At 43.6% G+C, this 20605-nt stretch overlaps 2 protein-coding genes across 5 annotated transcripts; one reads left to right on the forward strand and one right to left on the reverse strand.

Moving 5' to 3' along the window:
• Nucleotides 1-11951: 11951 nt before the first annotated feature.
• On the forward strand, nucleotides 11952-14245 carry LOC100191181 (uncharacterized). The gene is made up of 7 exons (NM_001136616.2): nucleotides 11952-12394; nucleotides 12513-12592; nucleotides 12782-12880; nucleotides 12975-13073; nucleotides 13240-13338; nucleotides 13428-13526; nucleotides 13767-14245. Exons 1-7 carry the CDS (start codon nucleotides 12076-12078, stop codon nucleotides 13869-13871), a joined length of 900 nt encoding a protein of 299 aa, NP_001130088.1. The 5' UTR covers nucleotides 11952-12075; the 3' UTR covers nucleotides 13872-14245.
• Nucleotides 14246-14948: 703 nt separating this feature from the next.
• LOC100280508 (tRNA (guanine-N(1)-)-methyltransferase) lies at nucleotides 14949-19191 on the reverse strand. 4 transcript variants are annotated; one of them, XM_008678942.4, is made up of 4 exons: nucleotides 18974-19191; nucleotides 18728-18778; nucleotides 16031-16340; nucleotides 14949-15583 (listed from the first exon to the last, which is right to left on the reverse strand). In XM_008678942.4, exons 3-4 carry the CDS (start codon nucleotides 16334-16336, stop codon nucleotides 15122-15124), a joined length of 768 nt encoding a protein of 255 aa, XP_008677164.1. In that variant the 5' UTR covers nucleotides 16337-16340; nucleotides 18728-18778; nucleotides 18974-19191; the 3' UTR covers nucleotides 14949-15121.
• Between the last annotated feature and the right edge of the window lie 1414 nt (nucleotides 19192-20605).

The raw sequence follows: 20605 nt of genomic DNA on the forward strand, positions 1-20605 counted from the left end.
GGAATATCCGCCATCTTAATTGCACTCTCATTATCACATAGCAAAGGGACTTTGGTCAATTTGTAACCGTAGTCCCGCAGGGTTTGCCTCATCCAAAGCAATTGCGCGCAACAATGGCCTGCGGCAATGTACTCGGCTTCGGCGGTGGAAAGAGCGACCGAATTTTGCTTCTTTGAAGCCCAAGACACCAAGGATCTTCCCAAGAACTGGCAAGTCCCCGATGTGCTCTTCCTATTGATTTTGCACTCTGCCCAATCGGCATCCGAATAACCAATCAAATCAAACGTGGATCCCCTAGGATACCAAAGCCCAAACTTAGGAGTATAAGCCAAATATCTCAAGATTCGTTTTACGGCCGTAAGGTGAGCTTCCTTAGGGTCGGCTTGGAATCTTGCACACATGCATACGGAAAGCATAATATCCGGTCGAGATGCACATAAATAGAGTAAAGAACCTATCATCGACCGGTATACCCTTTGATCCACGGACTTACCTCTCGTGTCGAGATCGAGATGCCCATTAGTTCCCATGGGTGTCTTGATGGGTTTGGCATCCTTCATTCCAAACTTGCTTAGAATATCTTGAGTGTACTTGGTTTGGCTTAAGAAGGTGCCCTCTTGGAGTTGCTTCACTTGAAATCCCAAGAAGTACTTCAACTCCCCCATCATAGACATCTCGAACTTTTGTGTCATGATCCTACTAAACTCTTCACATGTAGACTCGTTAGTAGACCCAAATATAATATCATCAACATAAATTTGGCATACAAACAAGTCATTTTTGAGAGTTTTTGTAAAGAGTGTAGGATCGGCCTTTCCGACTTTGAAGCCATTAGCAATAAGAAAATCTCTAAGGCATTCATACCATGCTCTTGGGGCTTGCTTGAGCCCATAAAGCGCCTTAGAGAGCTTATAGACATGGTTAGGATACTCACTGTCTTCAAAGCCGGGAGGTTGCTCAACATAGACCTCTTCCTTGATTGGTCCGTTGAGGAAGGCACTTTTCACGTCCATTTGATAAAGCTTAAAGCCATGGTAAGTAGCATAGGCTAATAATATGCGAATTGACTCAAGCCTAGCTACGGGTGCATAGGTTTCACCGAAATCCAAACCTTCGACTTGGGAGTATCCTTTGGCCACAAGTCGAGCTTTGTTCCTTGTCACCACACCATGCTCATCTTGCTTGTTGCGGAAGACCCATTTGGTTCCTACAACATTTTGGTTAGGACGTGGAACTAAGTGCCATACCTCGTTCCTTGTGAAATTGTTGAGCTCCTCTTGCATCGCCACCACCCAATCTGAATCTTGTAGTGCTTCCTCTACCCTGTGTGGCTCAATAGAGGAAACAAACGAGTAATGCTCACAAAAATGTGCAACACGAGATCTAGTAGTTACCCCCTTATGAATGTCGCCGAGGATAGTGTCGACGGGGTGATCTCGTTGTATTGCTTGGTGGACTCTTGGATGTGGCGGCCTTTGCTCTTCATCCTCCTTGTCTTGATCATTTGCATCTCCCCCTTGATTATTGCCATCATCTTGAGGTGGCTCATTTGCTTGATCTTCTACTTCATCAACTTGAGCTTCATCCTCATTTTGAGTTGGTGGAGATGCTAGCGTGGAGGAGGATGGTTGATCTTGTGCATGTGGAGGCTCTTCGGATTCCTTAGGACATACATCCCCAATGGACATGTTCCTTAGCGCTATGCATGGAGCCTGTTCTTCACCTATCTCATCAAGATCAACTTGCTCTACTTGAGAGCCGTTAGTTTCATCAAACACAACGTCACATGAGACTTCAACTAGTCCAGTGGACTTGTTAAAGACCCTATATGCCCTTGTGTTTGAGTCATAACCAAGTAAAAAGCCTTCTACAGTCTTAGGAGCAAATTTAGATTTTCTACCTCTCTTAACAAGAATAAAGCATTTGCTACCAAAGACTCTAAAATATGAAATGTTGGGCTTTTTACCGGTTAGGAGTTCATATGATGTCTTCTTGAGGATTCGGTGTAGATATAACCGGTTGATGTCGTAGCAAGCGGTGTTGACTGTCTCCGCCCAAAACCGATCCGAAGTCTTGTACTCATCAAGCATGGTTCTTGCCATATCCAATAGAGTTCGATTCTTCCTCTCCACTACACCATTTTGTTGTGGAGTGTAGGGAGAAGAGAACTCATGCTTGATGCCCTCTTCCTCAAGAAAGCTTTCAATTTGAGAGTTCTTGAACTCCGTCCCGTTGTCGCTTCTAATTTTCTTGATCCTTAAGCCGAACTCATTTTGAGCCCGTCTCAAGAATCCCTTTAAGGTCTCTTGGGTTTGAGATTTTTCCTGCAAAAAGAACACCCAAGTGAAGCGAGAATAATCATCCACAATAACTAGACAGTACTTACTCCCGCCGATGCTTATGTAAGCAATCGGGCCGAATAGATCCATGTGTAGGAGCTCCAGTGGCCTGTCGGTCGTCATGATGTTCTTATGTGGATGATGAGTGCCAACTTGCTTCCCGACTTGGCATGCGCTACAAATCCTGTCTTTCTCAAAATGAACATTGGTTAGTCCTAAAATGTGTTCTCCCTTTAGAAGCTTATGAAGATTCTTCATTCCAACGTGGGGTAGTCGGCGGTGCCAGAGCCAACCCAAGTTAGTCTTAGCAACCAAGCAAGTGTCGAGTTCAGCTCTATCAAAATCTACCAAGTATAGCTGACCCTCTAACACTCCCTTGAATGCTATTGAATCGTCACTTCTTCTAAAGACAGTAACACCTATATCAGTGAATAGACAGTTGTAGCCCATTTGACATAATTGTGAAACGAAAAGCAAATTGTAATCTAATGAATCAACAAGAAAAACATTGGAAATGGAATGGTCAGGTGAAATAGCAATTTTACCCAGACCTTTGACCAAACCTTGATTTCCATCCCCGAATGTGATAGCTCGTTGGGGATCTTGGTTTTTCTCATATGAGGAGAACATTCTTTTCTCCCCTGTCATGTGGTTTGTGCACCCGCTGTCGAGTATCCAACTTGAGCCCCCGGATGCATAAACCTACAAAACAAGTTTAGTTCTTGACTTTAGGTACCCAAATGGTTTTGGGTCCTTTGGCATTAGACACAAGAACTTTGGGTACCCAAACACAAGTTTTGGAGCCCTTGTGTTTGCCCCCAACATATTTGGCAACTACCTTGCCGGATTTGTTAGTCAAAACATAAGATGCATCAAAAGTTTTAAATGAAATGTTATGATCATTTGATGCACCAGGAGTTTTCTTTTTAGGCAACTTAGCATGGGTTGGTTGCCTAGAGCTAGATGTCTCACCCTTATACATAAAAGCATGATTAGGGCCAGAGTGAGACTTCCTAGAATGAATTCTCCTAATTTTGCTCTCAGGATAGCCGGTAGGGTACAAAATGTAGCCCTCGTTATCTTGAGGCATGGGAGCCTTGCCCTTAACAAAGTTAGACAAGTTCTTAGGAGGGGCATTAAGTTTGTCATTGTCTCCCTTTTGGAAGCCAATGTCATCCTTAATGCCAGGGCGTCTCCCATTATAAAGCATGCTACGAGCAAATTTAAATTTCTCATTTTCTAAGTTGTGCTCGGCAATTTTAGCATCTAGTTTTGCTATATGATCATTTTGTTGTTTGATTAAAGCCATATGATCATGAATAGCATTAACATCAACATCTCTACATCTAGTACAGATAGATACATGCTCAACAATAGATGTATAGGGTTTGCAAGAATTAAGTTCAACAATCTTAGCATGAAGAATATCATTTTTATCTCTAAGATTGGAAACTGTAACTTTGCAAACATCATAATCTTTAGCCTTAGCAATCAAATTATCATTTTCTACTCTAAGACTAGCAAGAGAAATGTTTAATTCTTCAATCCTAGCAAGCAAATCATCATTATTATCTCTAGGATTGGAAATCGAAACATTACAAACATGTGAATCAACCTTAGCATTTAAACTAGCATTTTCATGTCTCAGGTTATCAATCATCTCATGGCAAGTGCTTAGCTCACTAGATAGTTTTTGACATTTTTCTACTTCTAGAGCGTAAGCATTTTTAACCTTAACATGCTTTTTGTTTTCCTTGATTAGGAAGTCCTCTTGGGAGTCCAAGAGGTCATCCTTTTCATGGATGGCACTAATTAGCTCATTTAGTTTTTCCTTTTGTTCATTGTTAAGGTTGGCAAAAAGAACGCGCAAGTTATCCTCCTCATTGCTAGCATCATCCTCATCACTAGAGGTTTCATATTTAGTGGAGGATCTTGATTTTACCTTCTTCCTCTTGCCGTCCTTTGCCATGAGGCACTTGTGGCCGACGTTGGGGAAGAGGAGTCCCTTGGTGACGGCGATGTTGGCGGCGTCCTCGTCGGAGGAGGAGTCGGTGGAGCTCTCGTCGGAGTCCCACTCGCGGCATACGTGGGCATCGCCGCCCCTCCTCTTGTGGTACCTCTTCTTTTCTTTCCTCTTTCCCTTTTTGTCGTTATCCCTGTCACTGTCACTTGATAATGGACATTTAGCGATAAAGTGACTGGGCTTACCACACTTGTAGCAAACCTTCTTGGAACGGGATTTGTAATCCTTCCCCTTCCGTTGCTTGAGGATTTGGCGAAAGCTTTTGATGATTAAAGCCATCTCCTCATTGTCGAGCTTGGAGGCGTCAATTGGTTGTCTACTCGGTGTAGACTCCTCCTTCTTCTCCTCCGTCGCCTTAAATGCCACCGGTTGTGCTTCGGACGTGGAGGGTTCATCAAGCTCGTTGATCTTCTTGGAGCCCTTGATCATACATTCAAAGCTCACAAAATTCCCGATAACTTCCTCGGGGGTCATTTGAGTATATCTAGGATTACCACGAATTAATTGAACTTGAGTGGGGTTAAGGAAAATAAGTGATCTCAAAATAACCTTAACCACCTCGTGGTCATCCCATTTCTTGCTCCCGAGGTTGCGCACTTGGTTCACCAAGGTTTTGAGCCGGTTGTACATATCTTGTGGCTCCTCCCCTTGGCGAAGACGGAAGCGACCGAGCTCCCCCTCAACCGTTTCCCGCTTAGTGATCTTGGTGAGTTCATCACCTTCGTGCGCGGTCTTGAGTAGGTCCCAAATCTCCTTTGCATTCTTCAACCCTTGCACCTTGTTGTACTCCTCCTTGCTTAGAGAGGCGAGGAGTATGGTTGTAGCTTGAGAGTTGAAGTGCTCGATTTGGGCCACCTCGTCCTCATCATAATTCTCATCCCCTACGGATGGTACCTGTGCTCCAAACTCAACAACATTCCATATACTTTTGTGGAGTGAGGTTAGATGAAATTTCATTAAATCACTCCACCTAGCATAATCTTCACCGTCAAAGGTTGGCGGTTTGCCTAATGGAACGGAAAGTAATGGAGTATGTCTAGATGTACGAGGATAGTGTAAGGGGATCTTACTAAACTTCTTACGCTCTTGGCGTTTAGAAGTTACGGAGGGCGCATCGGAGTCGGAGGTCGATGTTGATGAAGTGTCGGTCTCGTAGTAGACCACTTTCATCATCCTCTTGTGCTTGTCGCCTTTCCGATGCGACTTGTGGGAAGAAGATTTTTCCTTCTTCTCTTTGTGATGTGAGGAAGAAGATCTTTTCTCCTTCCGTTTGGAGGAGTCCTTCTTCTTCTCCTTCCTCTTGGTGCGGGACTCTTCCGATGAGGTGCTCCCTTGGCTTGTAGTGGGCTTGTCGCCGGTCTCCATCTCCTTCTTGGCGTGATCTCCCGACATCACTTCGAGCGGTTAGGCTCTAATGAAGCACCGGGCTTTGATACCAATTGATAGTCGCCTAGAGGGGGGGTGAATAGGGCGAAACTGAAATTTACAAAGTTAATCACAACTACAAGCCGGGTTAGCGTTAGAAATATGATCGAGTCCGCGAGAGAGGGTGGAAAACAAATCGCAAGCAAATAAGAAGTGTGACACGCGGATTTGTTTTACCGAGGTTCGGTTCTCGCAAACCTACTCCCCGTTGAGGAGGCCACAAAGGCCGGGTCTCTTTCAACCCTTTCCCTCTCTCAAACGGTCCCTCGGACCGAGTGAGCTTTCTCTTCTCAATCACTTGGAACACAAAGTTCCCACAAGGATCACCACAAGATTGGTATCTCTTGCCTTAATTACAAGTGAGTTTGATCGCAATGAAAGATTGAAAGAAAGCACGATTGCAAAAAGCCAAGCGACAAGAGCGACAAATAACACACGGATCACTTTCTCTCTCAAGTCACTAATCACTAATGATCTCTTTTCTCAATTGTGAAACTTGGAGAGATGGAGGCTTTGAATGTGTCTTGGAATGGATTGCTAGCTCTTGTATTGAATGTTGAAGGTTGGAATGCTTGGATGGAGTGAATGGAGGTGGTTGGGGTTGTATTTATAGCCACCAACCACTTCCTAGCCGTTGCTCCATTCTGCTGAGCGCGGACGGTCCGCCCACCTGGTCCGAACGGTCCGCCCCTGTAGATCAACGGCTGAAAACGCAACGGTCAGCAGTAACGGCTATATCAACGGCTATATCGCATTTAATGCGACGTCAGATGTCAGGTAAAGCCAGTCGCGGACGGTCCGCCCGCCTGGCCCGGACGGTCCGCGAGGCCGCTATAATTCAATTCTCTGAACCCGTCACCTTCGGGTTTTTCGGTTTCTCACCTACCGGACGGTCCGTGCCTGAGGCCGGACGGTCCGCACGAGGGCTCGGACGGTCCTTGCTTTTCCTCCGGACGGTCCGTAGTGGACACTTGTATTTTTGCATTGGTTCTGTCCGAAGGGTATCCTGGTGTCGCGGACGGTCCGCCGCAAGGGCCCGGACGGTCCGCGCTTGGTCTGTTTTTCCAAAAAGCTTCTCCTGTCCGGAATAATCTACGATATTCCGGACAGTCGATTTAGTAGTTGTAGATGAACCTTTGACACCTGTAAAACATATAATCTAGAGCAAACTAGTTAGTCCAATAATTTGTGTTGGGTAATTCAACCACCAAAATTAGGAACTAGGTGTAAGCCTAATTCCCTTTCACATGCACGACACCAGGGGCAACCCATGGGAGTTCTGCCACATCTACCGCGTCCAGCACGACCAACACAAACTCCTCCCCATCGGGTGGAGCAGGAACTACATGGCAGGAGCACTGGATGAGCAGATCGACGCGTCGGTGAGGCAGCACTACCTGTGGAACCTGCAAGCCAGCTGGAGTTTATTGCTATTATAACACTCGTTTTAGTAGGCTTCTTTATTATGGTATTCTCAATTCTATCTTGTCCATAATAGTATTTAAAAGTGTTTCTATCCCTTTAAATAGTATTATGCTCGTTTTCTAATTATTTTAATTTTTCTTCCGTTGTTCTATCTCTTGACATGACAATATTATCCCTGGCGCCTTCATCCATAATATAAGATGGCAGGAGAAATCTAATCGGCCCCTATTTGTCTGAACTGATTTCGTGTAAAGGCTGAAGGCGACCTGGAAGTTGATGCCTGAACTCAAGACAACAACAATATGTAGCCATAACTTGGAAGTTGATGCCTGAACTCAAGACAACAACAATATGCAGCCATAGCTATTCGGCTGCTATGCATGCACCCGCTGCTGCAAACATAGGACAACAACAACAATAGCTAGAAAGCAATATGCAACACCGTTGCTTCAAATAAGAGCAACCAATCAGGCATGGCTGTTTGTTTTTGCAGAGTCCGTCTGTTTGTTTTTACAACCAAACAAGCAACGAGTTAAGTGCTGCAACATATAAAAGTAAGTTAAGAAACTACACATATTACTGGACTGCTGAAACAGTAAAACGATATGTACTGATTGTTTGTCTTTGCAACCAGCTAAGTGAAAAAATTCATGGACAGTTCCTTCATCCATTCAACTTTGAATAATAAGTATGACATAATCATAAATAAGGCAAAATAATGCATCTATCAAGCTTTCCCATATCCGACATAATTCTCGTAATGGATCACGATCCAAATATTTCTTTACAATTTGTTAGTGTCCTAAATTAATTTTAGTTCAAAAATAAATAGAAACATAGTCTAATCTTAACTCGGTTGGCTCTTTAAATTTTATAGTGTAAGATTTAGAGCTTATTGTTACTCCTAAATAAACTGTATAATGCACATATAATCATGGATGAGTATTCAGGTCATAAAAAGCCCTTCTAAATTTCATTCATAGAACGCCATGAAAAAGAAAATGAAGTTTACTCGAGTGTTCAGTAGACTGCATGCCGCTCAATCATGAAGGTCAAAGTCATGTCTCGCATTCAATGAATAAAATATTAATATGCTAAAGTACTTCCTCCATAATCAGTATTCAGTGTACTGAACTACAAATGCCAACGCCACGAGTCTGATCGGCTTCATCGCGGAGGGAGACAATAATTTGCTATGGTGGAACCGTTGGATGACTTGAACCTGTTGTGGCGGTGGGGATGGAGGTGATCCTACCGCGACGAGGAGGGAGGTAATCCACGGCGGCGGCGACGTGAAGATGACATGAGTTGTAGGGAAATGAAGTCGATCAGATTTCTCTCGCGATCAAACGGATGGAGACGCCAGAGACAATATTGTCATGTCAAGAGATAAAGCAACGGAAGAAAAAGTAAATTAATTAAAAAACGAGCAGAATACTTTATAAAAGGATGAAAACACTTTTAAATACTATTAGAGAGGATGGATTTAAGAATACTATAACAGAGAAGGCTACTGAAACGAGTGTTATAATAGCAATAAACTCAGCCAGCTGGAGGTTCGTGTTCAATTCGTTCAGAGTGTTGGAGGAGAGGTACCTGAAGCAGCCTCTCGGGGACCTAGGCTTCAAGCACTCATGGGCGGTGGACCCTGTGGCTCCGGAGGCAGACGCCACGGTTTCATGCGGCGGGCAGGCAGCCGTCGAGCTCGCCGATCTCAGAATGTGGCTTAACATGTTCCTGGAAGGTTCAATTGTCTACACGAGGGCCACCATCGTCTTCATGCGCCGCCCCAACGGTGACCTCATCGTCGGCCTGCGCCACGACGAGGAGGAGGCAGTTCCCAACACCTTGCCCAACAGGTGTTCGATGATTTGCTTCATCCGCGGCCTCGACGTCGGCAGCCACCTGTGGGGGAATAACTCTACTGCTGCTGACCACGACACGGCAGGCCTGAGGCTGCTCTGGTGGCTCAAGAACCAGACGTCCTTCCAGAGGTCTGGCAGCTGGGACCACTTCATCACGTTGGGGCACATCTTCATCGATCTTGAGCCAGAGAACAACCAAGCATATCCTAGCAATTATCGCTAGCATCAGCAATGCTCAGGCTCTCATTTTCACCACGAGCATGATTTGGGTGTTGTGCAAGGCAGGGAAGCTAAATGATGCTAAGGAGTTGTTTAACCAGACAGAGACAGCTAGAGTTGTGCCTTGTGCGTACGCATATAATACAATACTCATGGCATTCGCAACCGGAGGGTACGCTGCAATGGAGAGGATAACACAATGGAACCTTGCTTTCACTGGTGTTGGACTTGTTGGCACTGGCATTGTCACTAGCCTCGATCTCATTGGTTCAGGGATTGCTGCTGGTGATGGCTTTGTTACCTCTGGTCCGGGTCCTGTTAGCAGTGGACAAGGCAATATCTCCGTCTTTCTTTGGGATCCTGGCGGTCATGCGAAAGACCGCTTGGAACAAGCTGTATTTCAAGGAGTGGGGAATGTTAGGTATACTAGATGGTTGTGGGTTCGATGTGGTAATGTGGTGCGATAATATAAGAATATATGGGCTAGAATGAGCCTTGTAAGCCTGAGCGTAATAGCAGGTAGCAGGTGAGATATAAGGCTGGTGTGAGAATTCTGGAGGGATAGGAAGAATTTGGCTATCAGATATCAAATCAGATCGTCTTCCTCGTTGTTATCTCCTTCTTCAACCCTTCTTCTACCTGAACATATCTCTTCTCTCCGATATTCCTTTCTAGGTGCTAACATGGAGAAGTCGATGAAGCGGATGATGAAGACCCCCCTATCAGCACAAGGTCCTGGAGCAGACCAGATTTGTGATTGATCTTGGTTCTGTTGATGTTTGTCGTCTTCATGGGTAAGCTGAAAGGTTCCTTCTCTGTTTTGTTGTGTTCAGTTTGGTGTCTAAAGAGGCATGTAGTTGTTTGTTATTTACAAGCCGAGTCACTTTTGTGTAGAGTTCTAGAGATATATGGTCACAACATTATGAAGGAACTTGAGAAAATGATTGTGAGGCAGCAGAGGTATTATATCTATTGTTGATTACCATGGCTACTGCTCCAATTATTCATACGTGATATTATAAGGTAGTTCATTATGCCACCACATGGCAATTTAAGCCATCTGGGAGAAAGCCCCTCTTCGTTCTTTGATGGCTCATAAAATTATAAGTAAAACATTTGGTCTCATCATTCAGCAGTTGCCAGTAATTGATGCTTTGTCGAGTACACAATTTTTTATTTTTTTCCTTTTATTACAAGTAGGGGTGGATAACGAGCCAGCTCGGCTCGGCTCGTCCGAGTTCGAGCTGGCTCGTTAAGCTAACGAGCCAGCTCGGCTCGGCTCGTTAAGGTAACGAGCCACAGAGTCAGCTCGGCTCGGCTCGTTAACGAGCTCGAGCTGGCTCGTTAAGCTCGTGAGCCAGAACAGAAAAAAATAAAATGTACATAATAATTATTTTTTAGTTAATTTCAAACTAATTTAACAATAAAAAATAGTAATTATACTCATAGTTTCACAAATCACGTCAATATAACACCAAATTAGCACAATTCATCACTCATTAATTCACAATTCACATACATGTTCATTAGTTTAACCCATAATTATATTTGCATAGACCAAATTAACACATTGACATAGTTCATTAATCATTAGTTTAATTCATAGGCCATAGACACCTCATATATATATAACATGTTTATCAATTATTATGTAAATGATATGCATATAGTTTCGTTTTGCTGGAATATATTAGCTCGTTTAGCTCGCGAGCTGGCTCGTTAACGAACCGAGCTGGCTCGTTAACGAACCGAGCTAGGATGTCAGCTCAGCTCGTGAAAAAATCCAAACGAGCCGATCCGAGCCGAGCCGAGCTGACCATTAACCGAGCGAGCCAGCGAGCCACGAGTATTTCGTCCAGCCCTAATTACAAGGATCAAGGCCTGAAATCTTGAGATTTTCTCCATTCCAACAAAAAGGTTATATTCCTTATGCATGCAAATAGGCAGCGGCGATCAAGGGGACAACGATTTAGAATACATGTTTCCTAAAATCTCCAAGTAGAAAGCCATTGCCTGCCTTGCAATTTTCACTGCTTGGATCTTAGTTTTGTCTTATGATTGTGGAAAGGATGCCTACACTGCGCCTGCCATGTTTAATGTCATCACCAACCACTCTGGTACGCTGCACATAGGATTGTTAGGAGCTACGTTCCCTATGTCGACGATATGTTTCCGTTGCAACGCACGGGCACCTACCTAGTTATATATATAAGAAGATAAAAAATTGAAGTGAAGCCAAGGGCCCCTTTGTCCGCATCGTGGCTCCGCCCTGCCTCCATTTCCTGTCAACCAAACAAGTCTTAACGATTAGTTTCAGAACTTAAATCCCATATAAAATTTGCATCGTGGCTCCGCCCTGCCTCCATTTCCTGTCAACCAAACAAGTCTTAACGGTTAGTTTCAGAACTTAAATCCCATTTAAAATTTGCAGTGATTGGTGGAAATTTAGTTACCAGAAATTCTGGAGTAGATTTAAATTTCTAAACTAGTCGTGATAATTTTTCCCGCATCTCTCCTCCACGCGCGCTGACAGGACAGAGGAGACGGACGGGCCGAACGGACAGCGATTCTCTATTGGGCTGGACTGCAGGCTCTGCCTAGCACATCATTTTGAGCCGGCCCATATTCTCCTCGGCCAGCGGAGTCGTCGTCTGTCTCCGTCATTTCTATCAGACGCAAGCAGCAGTGACGCCGCGCTACCCGACCAAAATCCGCCGCCGGTGCCCAGAACTCGACGGGAAAACCGGGGCTTTGGTCGCCGGACGCCGGCTGCCTCGAGATGCTCGTGTGGGCGGCCACCGCGTCACCACCCAGCACTCCATCCGCCGTGCCATTTGCTCCTCCCCACCGCGCCGCCGCTCCCCGCCCTCCACCGCCTCTCTGCCGCTCGCTCCCGGGGCTGCTGTGCGCGGGCCTGATCCCTCCGCCGCGCGCCGCCGCTTCTGACGGCGACGTCTTCTGGGAGGAGCCAGACGACGGCTCCGGGAGCGACTACGAGGACGACGGCCCGGAGCAAAGGAGGGCCTTGCGTTTCCCATCTTCCTCGCCGTCCTACAGGCTCGAGGCGTCGGCGCAGCAAGAACAGGACCTCCGGAGAGGTATTGTTCGATGTTCTCACACAAATGCACTCCTTACTACTTCTCGGTCCACTCTCTGAGAAGGCATCCGCTCTACTTCTTTGTGTTCTACACTACCACTAATTTTTTGTTTGCCTAGAGATCGAGCTTCTCCTAACGCCTGAAGAAAAGGCTACTTTGGACCAGCATGAGACCCCTGACGTCACTAGAATATCATCAGTTAAGCTCCTCCATCTGTCTTAAAATATTAAAAACCATCTTTCTTTTGTGTTTGATGATGCATTTCTCGATTTGCTGCTGAATTTTGAGATGTCTTAATCTGACAGGAATCAAATGAATGCATTGATCTAACTGTTTCTCTGAAATACTGGATGTTGAATCTAATTTCTGATGAATTGTTTGGTGTAGCCCAAGTGGCACCCACTTCATAGCTACGCGTTGGCACTGCAGATACCCCTCATGGACAAGCTTCTGAACAGCGGTGTTGACATCAACTTAGTTGATAGAGTAAGTTACGTGCTTATGATTTTCATTCTTCTTTTGTATCAGAGTAACCCCATCTGCGAAGGTATAGTTAACTACATAAGTGTTGCTGATACAGGATGGCTTCACCTCTCTTCACAAGGCTGTCATAGGGAAAAAAGAGGCTGTCATTAGCCATCTCCTAAGAAAAGGGGCAAATCCCCATGTTAGAGATAGGGTAAGAGGGTACCTGGAATAGTCCCTTCTTGTCAATTGTTGTCCAAGTCCTCAAAAAGAGTGAAGGGAAACTTTTTGAAGCAAAGTTAGCTCGTCACATTGGTTTTCGTTAGTCGGGGACAAGAATGCTTTCCCTCTATGTTGAATTAAGTCTGCCTGATGCGCAGGATGGAGCCACACCATTACATTATGCTGTTCAAGCTGGTGCCCTGCAAACCGTGAAGTTACTGATTAAGTACAAGGTTGATGTCAATGTTGCCGATAATGTAAGTCAAATGTGTACCGATTTTCATACCATCTCAAGCCTTTCCAAGGGCAGTGAATGTTCTCTTAAATAATGTTCCCTTCCATGCAGGATGGATGGACACCACTCCATTTAGCCATACAGAGTAGGAATAGAGATATAGCTAAGGTCTTGCTTGTCAATGGTGCGGATAAGACAAGAAGAACCAAGGTATTGTTTCATATATTTGCTGATAAGCAATATACACCAAAAGAAATATTTTACTGTGATCGCTGCCTTACGTTTTGTGTTGTTTCACAAAACAAGTTGCGTAGCTTCCAATACGATGATGTCAATAAGACAACTCTTTGATATTCCTGCTACAACCTGTCCTTCGAGCTATTTGGATGAATAATTTATGTTGCCGTTATGTCTGAAATACTGTTTGGTTTCTCTGTGAGTGCGTTACAGGATGGGAGGACTGCGCTGGATCTAAGTCTATGCTTTGGAAGGGATTTCAAGTCATATGATCTTGCAAAGCTTGTCAAGCTTATTCCAGCAAACAGAGGTGCGTGATTTCGCTCTGCCATGAATCTGAGGGAAAGAAAGTCCAAAAGTTAGCCAATGCAGCAGCCTCATACGACCCATGCATAGCTTATGAAGAAGGGTCCAGGAGCCGCGTGCCGCCGTGCCAGTCATCATTCATTTTTTTTTTCTTGACCGCCAACTCAAACGATCTGACAGATTGCTCTACAATTGTGCCGTTAGATTTCAGTGTCCATGGTCTGTAGCCTGTTCGACGTGACTCGAAAAATGATGATGTACATGCAACAGTCCTCCAGCTGTTGTGTTCAGTTGTTTTGTTCAATATGGGCCAGGGCCACCAAAACAAGATCTGAATTGTAACTGTTATTAACCTTCAGCATATGTGTACACATTATCGTTTTGGCCAAACAGTATCACCCAGTCCATTGATCTCGATGTAACTGCCTCAGGCTGCTCGTAGTTTGTAAGCATGTATTAGGCTTCGAAGACACTACTAAGTTTACGTAAATCTGCAACTAAGGCCTTGTTTAGAAGCATTTAGTTTTTAAAAAACTGGTTTATAAAATTTGAGGTGGTACCAAACAGCTAAAACTAAAAGATAAAAACTGGTTTCTTAAAAACTGAATTGCAAACAGGGCATAAGCTAAGATGGCAACCTATAACAATTTTCTATTGGTGTATTTAGGGTTCAGACTGAGCTGCATACACAGTGAGGGAAATGATCCTGGCATCTATGCCATTAGGAACATGGCTCTATACAATGGAATATTATTTTGGTAAACTCAACACAATCGTCTTGGGGCCTGTTTGGTTCAGCTTTTTTCTAACCAGCTTTTCTGAAAATCTGGCTGTGGTGAGAATCTGGCTGTGGGGAGAATCTGAGTATTATTACGATTACGTGTGGAGGAAGATAAAGTTGTTCATAGGGCTCAAGATCTAGAAAGTGACGGATTCCTACTATTACAACGACTCAACCGATTATATATTTATGTTGATTTTGGATGGTTTTGCTCCAACGAATTTTATAGAAGCTGGCTAAAAAGCTGAGCGTTTAACAGTTCGCAACAGCTTTTAGTGGCCAGAAGCTACCAGAAGCCGAAACAAACAGGCCTTGGTAAACTCTTTTAAAGCTGAACAAAATAACTGGGTCTGCAGAACCTTGCAAAGCAACATTGCAATATTTAGTACCAAGTACACCTACTGCTAAATTTTTTTAAAAAAAAAATGTATAAAACTGACAAACACACGTAACACGATCTAGCTTATAATCTCTAAGCGACTTATTCTTCTTGTAAGGAGATCCGCCTGAAGATGGCATAGAAAGTCTGTCCTCCATTTCTTGCCACCTTCTGGCTTTCTTCGGTGGCAGTAGACAGTAGTTTGAAAACAGGGTCAGCCTTAATCTCTTCCTCAGGAACGGTTTCGAATAACGGGTGTTTCTCTAGACACGACCGCATCCACTCTCCGAGCTCCTCGACATCAGTGATGGTATATATGATTCCTCCCACTTCCATCACGTAAGCATATTCGTCTAACAGCTGCATGCTGATAACCCTCCTCCTGTGGTTCTTCTCCTTGAAGTGGGGATCGGGGAACAGGAAGAACATCTTGGTGAGCTGAGCCTTTCTGAAGTAATTTGGAATGTATTTCATCGAGTTCGTGCGGACAACGGATATGTTATCATACTGTCCTGGGTTTGCCCCTCTTAGAGCTAAAATCCTCTCCTTCACATACTCCGTTACCTGTACCATCACAAATGACAAGCAAAATGAGTAACAGATATTTCCCAGTGGATCCTAAACTAGGCTATTTGAAATTTCTGAACAAAACAACTTTCTAAAACCACATCGTTTTCTAAGTAGAAATCTACAGCAGACTAAATTTTAACCACACATTTACTGCAAAGCTGAAGCAAATAATAATTATGTAAGAAAGAAAGTTGGTGTCACAGAATACTAAATTCGTATCACAAACCAAACTGGAACATGTTGCAGATGATTGGCATATAAACTCGTAATGTTACATGATAAGCATGTGGTCAAATTTGATTTATTTCTAAGATTTTAACATTTTTATATTCAAAAGCATGTCAAACGCATTGTTTATCTTCATAATACTACCAGTAACTTTAAGCTACAAGGCGTCCAAATAAATCAAGGGAGAAATAAAAGGCAAAATAATAGGATTACCTTGTCCCTGAGCTCCATGCCAATCATGAGCGTATCTGGGAAGAGAGGCGAGAGCCCTACAAGCAACCCGCCAAATCCGCACCCCACATCGGCGAAGCGGATCTGTTGTGGCGCTGCAGCCTCCTCACCGTCGCTGCCCTTGTCAGCAGGGAAGTACCGCGGGTAGTGCTGTGAGAGATCGACCTCTTCAGGCGATATTGGGACTGGGAAGTGCGAGTCGCTGAGCGGGTTGCTGTGTGCCCTGGCGCGATAGAAGCGCTTCCGGGGAAGCTTCCCACCACCACTTGCATCGTTTGTCCTCGTCATCAGCCTAACAAACAATGGTGGATCATGAAACGAAGTTAAGAGGGGGCTAAGCAATTAAAGGATAGAAATACAAATATATGTAATAGCGGAAGCGGACACAGCTATTAATATCACATTAAATGTTAAAGGAACATCCTGAACAGCTTTTTTTGAGTAGAAAATACCAAACAAATATTGATAATCAACAGATCATACATGTCTTCACAGTTAGACACCACTTTGGTCACTATATAAGATTTTGTATTAAAACAATAGACATTTTTCTAGTGGCAAGTCTTTTCTTTTCAGATACAGCTCAGGCAAAAGACATGGCTCAAGAACCTTATCGAATTGCTGTATGTTAACAAACCATTTCAGTAAAAGATGCATATACCATTGGTAAATTTCTGGTTGGTAAACCCATGGATACCATCAAAGAATGTGTGGCCACTCAACTTTGCAGGGATTGCCAACAAGATTTTCTAGCAGCACTATCTTCTGTGCTACATAGCCCTGATAATGGGGTCAAACCCATGGCTCACCCCAACTCATCGCTTGCAAACATCTTTTGCCAACGCACCCACCTAAAAATATAATCAACGAACCCACCCCAACCCGCCCCACCAGTTTAGGCTGAAACACAACCATTGACCAAAGCCTATTGGTGGCTGAATTCTAGCCAAGAATAGCGTGCAGGTCCAGATGATACTTGAATACATCTGTCAGAACACAATCCTATCCTTCATCTCATCGTTCAACAAGGATAAATTACTCATGTGCATACATATATCTAGGCAGAATTTCCAGCCTGTCAATAATTACTGAACAAAAGCTAAACTGATAAGATGAACAGAGACAAAAGTCATTGCATGAAGACAATATAGATCAAGATTTTTTGAACAAAAATAAGGAGTTCCCTTGGGAGATCAGACACTGCAAAAAATACTAAAGGATATGCACAGTTAACAAATGGAGGGAAATATCATGCATCAGAAGCGACACAACGATAACATGTTAGTTCAGACCTGGTATGGTAAAAAATTCAGGTACCCAATACAATGCACGCAACACCAAGTCTGGTACTGAACTAGACTCATATGATCATATCACCGCTTCAGGTTTACAGTTGTTGAATAAACAAGGTTATTAAAACGGTAAAACGTTATGAACCAACTTTTCAACGTTTAAACGTTTAAACGAACGTTGAAACGTCTTTTCAGACTTGACATAGACTTTCAAATATTGAAATTCACTGTCAGACAATGCCACACTTCAGCTAAATGCCCCCCAAAAAGGGTTTAAATCTTTATACCAAATGAAATGGAGCAATAGGTGCTGCGGAAATTCCAATCAGTTGATAAGAATATCTTTGCGGTCAGTGAACAACAGGAGTTGAATCAATGGGCTGTGTGGCCTGTGGGTGGAGGGAAGAACTGTGCGGCTGGAGCACTTGCCAAAAACTGTGCGGCTGGAGCACTGGGCAGCCACACTGGCGGCGGCGTACTTCCCTGTGGGTGGAGGGAAGAGGGAGGACCGGAGGAGGGAGGAGAGGGGCCGGCGGCGTACCTGGCGGGCGGCTGAGGACGACCGACGGCGGTAGCAGGCTGGCGGCTGGCTAGCGGGAGGCTTGAAGCCTGGAATCTGGAACGTGTCTGGCGGGAGGCTTGCTTGAAGCCTGGAAAGGCCCATTAAGGCCCACTAACACATAGAACGTCCGTAGAACCCTAAAACGTCTAAAACGCGCGTTTAGGACGTTTACACGATGCTTAAACATCCAAAACAGACGTTCAACACTATTTTTTAAAACGTTCGGACGTTTTGGATTCAAATCGCGTTCTAGCGCTTAAACGACGCTTAATCGTCGTTTAAATGACACTTTAATAACAGTGTGAATAAATGACTCAAAACATCATGCAGTTGTATCGCAACAAATGTCTCATCTTAGTGAACCACCCATTGACTGCAAACAATATGTTTTGGTCAAAACATGGATTAAGGTGAAGTGAAACCACAAAGTTAAGGATGTTTGGCATCTAAAATTACAACACTGTATTATGTTTCTAAATAATAAAGAATGTTTAGCATGTAAAATTCTAACACAGTCTTATGTTAAATAGGGAATAGGGGGGGAACAATACAATGTTTTCAGTTCAAACTAGTAACTGAAAAATGAATCGTCAAGTAAATAAAATGCACAGAATGCTACCCCTCTTCAGTTGAAGCTGGAAGCATGATTGGCAGGAGGAAAATGGTCCCACAGCGGCACAGCCACACTTAAGAGTTTGGCAAAATCAATGAAAAAAATGCTACAATACGCACTTTCAGAAGCACAAGGAGATATGTAATGGGAGGAAAACTACCCAAACAATTAGAAATGCAATCGAATTATTCTTGAAACGGGCACGAACTGACTTTGCTGTGAATTTCCAGGGTGTCGCTCTTCTCGGCCTTCTCAGCAATGACCTGTGTTACAAAAAAGGCCCCTTAATGAGAATGAGAACAACAGCGGAGGCAGACACATCATAAAAAGAAACAAAAGGAAAAATAAGTATACTGCTACACTGCACTTGTATTTGGCAGATCAGGTCTGAATACAAGCAGCATGGGTTTGGGTGCTCGGTTTCGCGGAGCAGGAGAGGAAGAGAAGGGGGGGCAGACCTGGTGGATGCTCGTCGCCGGGGAAGGTCCCGAAGACAGAGACCTGGGCAACTGGTGTAGGGTGCCGGCGGCCGCCCAGTCGTAGAGCGCACGCGAGGGGCACGGGAGAAGCTGCCCGAGGGTTTGGGGGAGACCGGGTCGGGTCGGGTGAGGCAGGCCACAAGGGTGGGGCGGGAATGGGCCGGCTAGACGCGCATTGGATTGTTGGCCCAGCGGACGAAGGTAGCATGGCTAAGACTCGGTGTTCGGGTTACCCAATTAGTTCGGATCAGGTAGTTCGGGTTTTGATACATTCGAGTAATAGAAACTGATATCCCATCACAACTTTTAAAACCTGCTACCCATAATTTCGGATACCCGTAATTTTGGATTCGAGTTTACCCAATTTACAAGATATATATAAAAGCACATGCGAGAACAGAAGTACGTAACTAAAGTACATAGCAAAAATATACAGGTTCGAGCCATACACTAGAATCACAGATCCACACTCCACAACGACACAACCACTAAGCCACAGCTCACAACAGACAGGTACTACCTAAGTACCTACTACTACTACTACTAATGTTTTGAGTACTCAAGATACAAAAGTGCAAGGCATTAAGCCTGCTACGGTGCTGCCTGCCAGAGTGCCAATGACAGCCACCAAGTGTCCAAGTGCCATTGAATCACAAGAACAAACTACAGTTCAGACTTCAGGCTTCAGAGTCCAAATTCTCAAAAGACTGTAACAGTCCGCAATCCAGTTCTCCATAGACTACAACAATCCAATTCACGTCGACCGTAGTCCAAACTGTGCAATAAAAATTCATGGATAAATTCAAATCTATTATCTGGGCAAAACAACAATGCAACGTATTTGAAAACACATTGGAAAGTACACAGACGACTCATGGCTGCTCATTACTTTACTGACTTACTGCTTGGTGTTTGTGACTTACAGAGTTGTAGTCTTTCAATCTCCAGTCACTGGCGGCTGTAAATTTATATTTTTGTTTTTAACATTGAACCTATTAACATTCGTAAAAGTTAAACCTCGAAACTGTTTCATATCTTTTTAAATAATTGATATAAAATTTGTATACCTATTCGAATATGAATTTGGATGTTTTTCCATCCTTTTGTTATATGGAGAAAATAATACACACAAAAAATTATACGAAATTTTATATTTATACTTCATAATATTCTCAACTAGTAATTGGCGCGCACCTTACGCACGCGCATGAAAAAAATAATCATAATATAAGTGATAACATTTTGAGCAAGAGCAAGATGTACATATACATTTCTAAATATAAATGATGATTCAGAAAGCTATTCATACCGTTTATTCATGTACTATAATTATAAATCAGTTTAGTTCTAATTAGTTTCATGTATAATAAATGCTATTTCATTGTAGAGAAAGGTTCTAAGAATAACAATAGTGAGAATATTAATCATAAATAGCAGCTACACAAGGCAGAATGCCTTAAGTCAAGTATTATGTTTAGATACACCGAGAACAAACATCACTTTCTTCAAAGTAAAGCAGAAAAAACTTCGTCTAAACTTGTGTTGCCTCAAATAAAAAAAAGAAATGTATGATGTGCAGAATTAGTAAGAAAGACAAATCAATAATAGCTA

The sequence above is a fragment of the Zea mays genome, chromosome 4, assembly GCF_902167145.1.
Source record: "Zea mays cultivar B73 chromosome 4, Zm-B73-REFERENCE-NAM-5.0, whole genome shotgun sequence".
Lineage (NCBI taxonomy): Eukaryota > Viridiplantae > Streptophyta > Magnoliopsida > Poales > Poaceae > Zea > Zea mays.